We start from the raw sequence: 8,148 nt of genomic DNA, 5'->3' as shown, positions 1-8,148 counted from the left end.
GAGCCAATGCCCTGATAACACAAGATAACACAATCAGGATAACTAGCCTGTATGAGAGAAAGGAAAAATGGGAAGTGGAGAATTTAATTAAGCCATTTCACACAGAAGTGAAGCAAAAACCTGCATTTGGTAGGTGGTAGTAGGAATGGAAAGGAAAAATAAAAACTGGCAAGGCATTGGAAGACTAGAGTTGTGAGCAAAATGGTGGCTTATCAGAGATGGAGATGAGGGCTAAAGAGAGTTATAAGTGGCTAAAAAGTTGCCTGTTGAGGCACTGAAGAATGATGGTACTGAGTGGTTACACTGGCAAAATTAGGGGGTAAGAACTGGTTTAATGAACTGGTAAGAACTGGGAGAATGGTGATGAACGTGGTTTGGGACATATGGACTTAAGGGCAGGCAGTAAATTCTCAGAAGGGGATATCAACCAGGCAGTTCTAAATGTGGCACCATATCTCCTGAAGAAACTTGAGGCAGGAAAAACTCAAGTTTGTGGAGATGAAATTGCAAAAAGATAAAGAATAAATGGGCATTCCATAGACTGATACTTAGTAAATCCTAATGTAAAACATGTGTTTAGTCAACAGGTTTGTAAAATTTTAAAAATTTAAATTTATTAGGATTTATTAGTAACACAATTACACAGAATAAAGTTCAGGAATTCACCAATTATGGTCACCAAGATGTGCTTCTTTGTGGCTTTTTAAACAGTATTTCTCAGGATTCATATTTATTCATAGTATAGGTGAATTTCATAGCTTCACAATAAGGATGTTACAGGTCTTCCATCAGTAAAATTAATGAAAACATCTTTCATGAAAGGCACGTAAAGAATCTAAACTAACACATTTAAGAAACTGTGATAACTTTGAATTTCTTTACATCACAAAGAAGAAAAACAAATCCCCAAAATATAACAGATGAAAATGTAGTCTGTGGTTACCCACACCCACACACACTTCAAGAAATATACTTCAACAAAATGACAGCACGTAACTAAGAAACTACTTATCCACAAAGCTTATTGAAGGACCTTTTTCAAGATGAGTAAAACAACAGAAGTAGGGTAGGGAATGCTGTTCATTTTGTTGAAATGAAGTCACAGAGACACATCATGAATCATGAAAAGAAATGACTATCAAAGTCCAATATCTAGCTGATATCTAACACTTATTTGAGCATACATAAAATCACTGACTTTATTAAGTACTATTACTCATTTTCTAAGTGTAATTGCCCATTTAATTGTCAGAAATAATAGCACAATTTAAAAAGAAATATTAACTCAAGCAAGTGGTGGAAATTTGAGTACGAGAAAAAAGTAATTTTAATATATAGTGTGACAATTAAATTTGAAAGTAGTTACATATAGGAATCTAAAGCTTGCATTAGATCAGCAGCTGAATATTCAAAGATCTTTCTTGTTATCTTCCAAATAAGGAACTATCATGTATGCTAGGTACAAGGGATTTCCCAAAGGAAATACACAAATGAATGTCTCAAAATTCATTATGCTGACATATTTTTACCCACAAAATGCTCTCAATAATCCACCTAAACTTAGTTATAAATAAGAATGTAGTTATTTAAAGTGTATAAAAATTAATCTGGCATCACCTTTAAGGAAATGCATGAATACCATCCAAATATTAAAATCCAAAGTGAAAACAAACCAACTGAATAAAAATTAAGTGTTTATAGTAAGTCTGAGAGTATAGCCTCAAAAATCTGAAATTTCAGTTTTTCAAACCAAATCTAATGTAGAATTAGATCAGCATGCACTTTTAGAAGAAAAATTAAAATGCATACAATGTTTATATAACTGATCCAAAGGCAGGTATATTCATCCTAAGAACATTTCAATAAAACACATTAAATTTAAAGAACAAATCATGTTATTAAAATAGTCTGTGCAATGTTTGTACAAATAACTTTGTTAAGATTACAAGTATACATATAATCAAGATAAGGGCTGCAATGTTTCCTAATATTAATAACTGTACTTAAAAATTTACAAGACATGAACATAAATAAAGCTGTTTAAAACTGGCAAACACGGTAATAGTCTGTCATTCAGTACAAAGTACTTAGTATTTCTGTTTATTACCAAAGCCATCACGCTAGAATAAGTTGCCACTCTTAAAGCCTAAAAGTAATGTGGAAAACAAAAGTTATAAATACATGTATACATACATTTGCATATTTACACGTAGGCAGAAATCATCAATACACTAGAGTCGAGCATTAACACTGCCCTTAGTTTCCCAGTGCAGGACCACCTCTCACATTTAAGAAAGGTCCTTCTATTACTTTCAGTTAAAAAAACACAACAGAACAACTTTGGTCAGGTCCCAGATACATCTGCTGTATACTACATTGTGTTGCTGCAAGACTCTAATTTAGAGAGATCCACACAGAAGTACTCATTTGGTTTGAAAATGCATTTTACCATTAACTGCAAAATTTAGAAGAGACCACAATCTTTTAGATTATTTTTTATGATGACATCTGTTACAGCATCAAAAACAAACTGCACATTCTTCGTATCTGTGGCACATGTGAAGTGGGTGTATATTTCCTTTGTGTCCTTTCTTTTATTGAGGTCTTCAAACTGACACTGAATATACGCAGCTGCCTCTTCATATGTGTTTGAGCCTGAGATGGGAGAAGGCAAGAACCATAAGGCGAAAAGTTAAAATGAGTACACATCTAAGCAAAATGGACCTGAAAATATTGAAATCAGTTCCATACATATAAAATATGTGGATTATGTCACTGTATTTTTCCTTCTAGAACAAGAGGAAGGCGTTCCTCTAAATGAAAAATACCCAATGTTAATTACCTTTCAATGACTGTTAAGTTACCCTTAAAAAAAAAAACAAAAACAACACAACACACCAAAAGCATGGTATTCTTGGCTCCCCGGGGTCTTTGTTCCTTCCCAATCCAAATGCCAGATCTTCCTTTTTCTTCCCCTTTATACTCAACATCCCAACACCAAACCAACTCCCCTCCCTGATGGTGGTATGCTATTTCATTTCCAGTCTGGTTGAATGGTAATCGGTATTTTTTATTCCCTTTCCTCTATACACATTAATTAGCATTTGTCACTCTTCTTTATTCAAAAATTGTAGACGGGTCTACAATGTGGTTTACGGCCATGAGGTTAAAAACTTCTGAGTAAACACTCCAGAAATGGTCCGTAGCTAATGATAATCACATGCACATGCAGCAATAGTTTCTAGGCAAGCCCTTGACAGACCTACCTACCTATGTTCATCATTAGACACATAAAGACTGTTAATAACAGAACTTGTTAGGAAACAACCCAAAAGTTTTGGTATATCTATACAACGAGCTGCCATACAGGAATGAGAAAGGAGAATAAAAGGACTATTGCCACATACAACATGAATGTGTTCCATAAATACACTGTTGAACAAATGAAGCCAGACACAAGAAGAGTATATACTGTAGGACTCAACTGATGTTGGGAAAAAGAAGTTGGAAAACAATACAAATTAATCAATGAAGACAAAAGTCCTAATCACTCGGTGTGTTGAGGGTGGGGGCATTTGTTTAGACTGGGAGGCATGATGGAGTTTCTGGGAACCTGGAAATAATGCTGTCTCTTGATCTGAGTGCATATACCTGTGTTTTCCCTTTTTAAAATTTCAGTGAGCTTCACATTTATCGTAAATGTGCACGTATGTATAGATTTTATATGTGTACACACATGATACTTCAAAAACTGTTCCATTTAAAAAAAATTATTAGATCTCTCTCTTGCAGTAGTAACACAAAAGTATTTGCTGGGCTTTCAAGGTCCTCAGTTACCCAGCCTGCTTCGTAAAGCTATTCTGAGATCCTGTGGTCCACACCTGTAGCTTACTCTGTGTCAGAACTCTATATAACCAACTCCCACCTGGGACCCTGCTCACAGAACTCTACCAGCTGCTTCACCAGCTACTGCAAATGATGCTGCAATAAACATGCAGGTAGCACCTATCTTTTTTAAGTCAGTGTTTTCATTTTCTTTGGAGAAATTTCCTGAAGTAGAATTGCTGGATATTTCTAATTTTTTTGGAATCTCCTTACAGTTCCCACAGGGGCTGCACACCAAATTACATTTTCACCAACAGGGCAAGAGAGTTCCCTTATCTCTATAACCTCACCACACTTGTTTTTTTGCTAATACCTATTCTAATCGGTGAGGTGGTAGTTCACTGTGGTTTTGATGTGCATTTCCCTGATGATTATAGAGATTCTGAGCACCTCTTCATGGACCTGCTGGCCTTTGTACGTCTTCTTTTGGAAAAATGGCTCTTCAGATCCTCAGCCCATTTTTTAGTGGATTGTGTTTTTTGCTATTGAGTTGTAGGACTTCTTTATATATTTTCAATACTAACCCCTTATCAGATACATCATTTGCAAGTATCATCTTCCATTCCATAGGTTGCCTTTTCATGTTGTTGGTTTTCTTGGCTGTGCAAAAAACTTTATAGTTGGATGTGGTACTACTTGTTTATTTTTGCTTTTGTTGTCTTCACTTTTGATGTCCGATCCAAAAAATCATCACCAAGACTAACATGAAGGAGCTACTGCTTATATTCTTTCAGCAGTTTTATGGTTTGAGGTCTTTGATCCATTTTAAGTTAATTGTTTGCATGGTTTAATATAGTGGTCCAGTTTTCCCAGAACAATTTATTGACGAGACTATCTTTTCTTCATTGTATGTTCTTTGCTCATATGTTGTAATTTTTTGATCACATATGTGTAGGTTTATTTTCTGGGCTATTTCTCACATCTGTGTGTCTATTTTTGTGTCAATGCCATAATGTTTTGATTACTATAGCTTTGCAACACAGCTGAAAATCAGGGACCCTGCTGCCCCCAGCTCTGTTCTTTCTCAAGATTGCTTTGGCTATTCAGGTTCTTTTGTGGTTCCAAACAAATTTTAGGATTGTTTATGCTATTTCTGTGAAAAAGAATGCCACTAGTATTTTGAGAGGGATTGCACTGTATCTGTAGGTTGCTCTGGGGTAGTATGGTCATTTTAACAATATTTTTCTAATCCGTGAACATGAAATATCTTACCCTTACTTTTTCTTCTTCTATTTCACCAATGTCTTGGAATTTTCAGTGTAGAGATATTTTTTTCTCCCCTTCTTACATTTATTCCTAGTTATTTTTTTCTTTTTGATGCAATTGTAAATGGTATTGTTTTCTTAATTTCTTTCTGATCATTCATCACTAGTGTATGGAAATGAAAAATATTTTTGCATATATACCATGTATCCTGCAAATCTACTAAATGCATTGATTAGTTTAACAGTAGTTTAGTGGAGTCTTTATATATGTATACATAAAGATGTTGAATAATATGTATATATAATACTATAATCAAATAATACTATGTTGAATAAAAGTGGCAAGAAAGGGAGTCCTTGTTTTATTTCTGATGGGTTTCCTTGTTTTGTTGAAGTATGATGTTAACTGTCAGCTAATAAATGGCCTGTTTTGAGGTACATTATTTTGAGTTTTTAGCATAAATGAATGTTGAGTTTTGTCAAGTGGTTTTTCTGTATCATTTGAGAAGATCAAGATTTTTATCTTTAACATTTGCAAATCAATATGATATACCACTTTAACAAAATTGAACTACCCTTGTATCCCTGGAATAAATCCCACTATATCACGGTGTATAATTATTTTAAAATATTGTTGAATTTGGTTTGGTAACATTTTGTTGAGGATTTCTGCATTTAAGTTCACCAGGGGTACTGGCTTGTAATTTTCTTATGCCATCCTTGTCTAGTTTTGGTATTAGGGTAAAATGCTGTCCTCATAAAATGATTTTGGAAGTGTTCCTTTCTCTATTTTTCTTTTGCAAGAGCTTTAGAAGGACTGGTATTAATTATTCTGTAAATGCGGGTAGAATTCATCAGTAAAGCCATCTGGTCATGGACATATTTATTGAGAGATTTTGATCATGAAGCAATTGGTCTGTTTAGATTTTCTGCTTCTTCATGATTCAGTCTTAGTAGGTTCTAAGTTTCTAGGAATTTTTCTACTTTTTCTAGGCTGTCAAATAAGTTTATATTTTAACTCTTTAGGTGGCTAGCAGACAACCATATACTTTACAAATCAAAATTGAGTTTATTGGTACTCTGAAATTCTAAAGCAATAAACTGTGTCTTATTGACAGATGTTAATGCAACCTGTCAGTTAAAAATATGTTTTGAGAAAAAAGCTTCTTGAACAGAGTGCAGAGCTTAACTTGCTGTATATATTATGGGTAGCTAGACTGCAAAATGCCAAGAACTAAGATACATGAATAAACTCATGAGCGTATTTCTCAATCTGACTTTAATTCTTAAGAATGGCAAAGATGTGGTGAGAAGGTAATAGGTATTTTCTAGATGTGATAGAACCGTCATGTATAAAGGCAAGTATGATCTGGTTCAAGAATGAAGAACTGGGAAGGATTGGTAATATAATTGAAAGGGAGATGGAGGATATTTGAGAAAACAGTAACAGGAGTTTCGGGTGTTAAAAAAACACGTATATGTTCAATAAGCAGCTGGAAACTCAAGCCTGAGGCTCTAGGGAGAAATTAGAGTTGACAATGGAGTTCAACGTGGTGAGGAAAAACAGGACCATGAACGCAGGGAGCGCTAAAAGATTGCAGGTTGCAGATGGAATGTGGTGAAATGCCAACATATTGATATTTTAACAGAAGAGGTGCAATAGGAGCAGGCAGAGGTGGAGATAAACCCACCTCTGCCTGCTCCTAGTTTAGAGGCTACACAGGCAGGAATTAAAAGTGGAGGTTGCAGCAAGAAGCAATGGAATCATGACTTAGAGCATGTAGTGAGGACTTTACATTCTAATCCTGATATTGGCATTGTGAAAACATTATGCAACACTCTCTGTGTTCAAAGATTGTGAGATCACGGATTCTTAGTAACTTGACAACATAAGAAATATCCTTTCTTGGCTGCTCTGAAATCCCTGTAGATATGTGATATTTATGGATTCATTTGGGCAACTCTGGTAATATTAGAAAAAATAGCTACTTCATAATAGAAAATGACAAAAATAAACTGAAAGACAGATGAAAGTAAAGGCAAAACTGAGCCACCTTGACTCTGGATAACTTCAAACTCAGGCCTACAAATAGTTTTATTCTTAATGAGCACTAAAATGTTTCTGAACAAGGTGACAGGATACAAGGACTTTCAAAAAGAACACGGAAGTTTAAAAATAAGCAACTGTGTGAAATTTTTTTGAATCAACGTATGGAAGTACACAAAATGACCTGCAATAATGAGTAGTGTGATTATATTTATCCAAGAATCTTCCCCTTTGGTTCTAATGAGAATTTAACTCTGGCAGTCTGGTTGTTAACGGTCTGGGTGCAGGCGCGCCCATAGACCTGGGGTTGGATTTAGACTGTCCTTGAGTCCCAGTGTTCTCACCTGCATGAGTGGGATGTAAGAGCACTGAAATCATAGGGCTGTTTTATCTTAGGCCTGTGAAAAGGCAGTAAATACTCAGTGTACTATTAATATACTCAATACAAGACTACCTTTGTGTTTATAATGAAACAAATTCTTGAGACTTTAAAAAAAATAAAGGATATGGTCAGGGCAACTTGTTTTCAATTAGCTAAATTAACCAGACTCTTCAGAATATTTGGGTTTAGAGACCATATAAACCAGTGGTAGTCAAACTCTCTTTGAGGCACAGAATCTTTCTTCCTCATTAAAATAAAATCTTATTCAGAAACCTAATATGTAAAACAGAGAAACAAAGTCACCCTGCTTTAATAAGAGAGATGCTGTGTGCATGGATAGGGGAGGGAGGGAAGTATCTTTAGTCCCTGTACCTACTTTTCAGTAGCAGCCCAGGAGGTGCTCTAAGGAGCTAAACTAAAACCAAGTTTTAGCTCAACTTCTGATTTTACAAATGGGGTACTGAGACCCAGATAAATTACCTGCCTTGTTCAAGATCAAAGAGCTAGTTATGGAAATGCCAGGACCGCATCTCAGGTCTCCTTTTCTAAGTTCAGGCCATTGTCCACAGCAGGCGAATTACAAGACCATTAACAGTCTCCTTACCAGTGTTGGGATTACTTGTGAAACT

General features: G+C 35.2%; 1 protein-coding gene across 1 annotated transcript in view; it reads right to left on the bottom strand.

Moving 5' to 3' along the window:
• Positions 1-588: 588 nt before the first annotated feature.
• GNAI1 (G protein subunit alpha i1) overlaps positions 589-8,148 on the bottom strand; it is an 84,824-nt gene continuing 77,264 nt past the window's right edge. The window contains exon 8 of the mRNA XM_049641346.1: positions 589-2,655. Coding sequence (XP_049497303.1) covers positions 2,465-2,655 — 191 coding nt within the window. The 3' untranslated portion in view covers positions 589-2,464. The remainder of the gene's footprint in view (positions 2,656-8,148) is intronic.

The sequence above is a fragment of the Panthera uncia genome, chromosome A2 (assembly GCF_023721935.1).
Source record: "Panthera uncia isolate 11264 chromosome A2, Puncia_PCG_1.0, whole genome shotgun sequence".
Classification (NCBI taxonomy): domain Eukaryota; kingdom Metazoa; phylum Chordata; class Mammalia; order Carnivora; family Felidae; genus Panthera; species Panthera uncia.
Note: the sequence above shows the minus strand (reverse complement) of the source record. Positions and strands in the feature narration are given on the sequence as shown.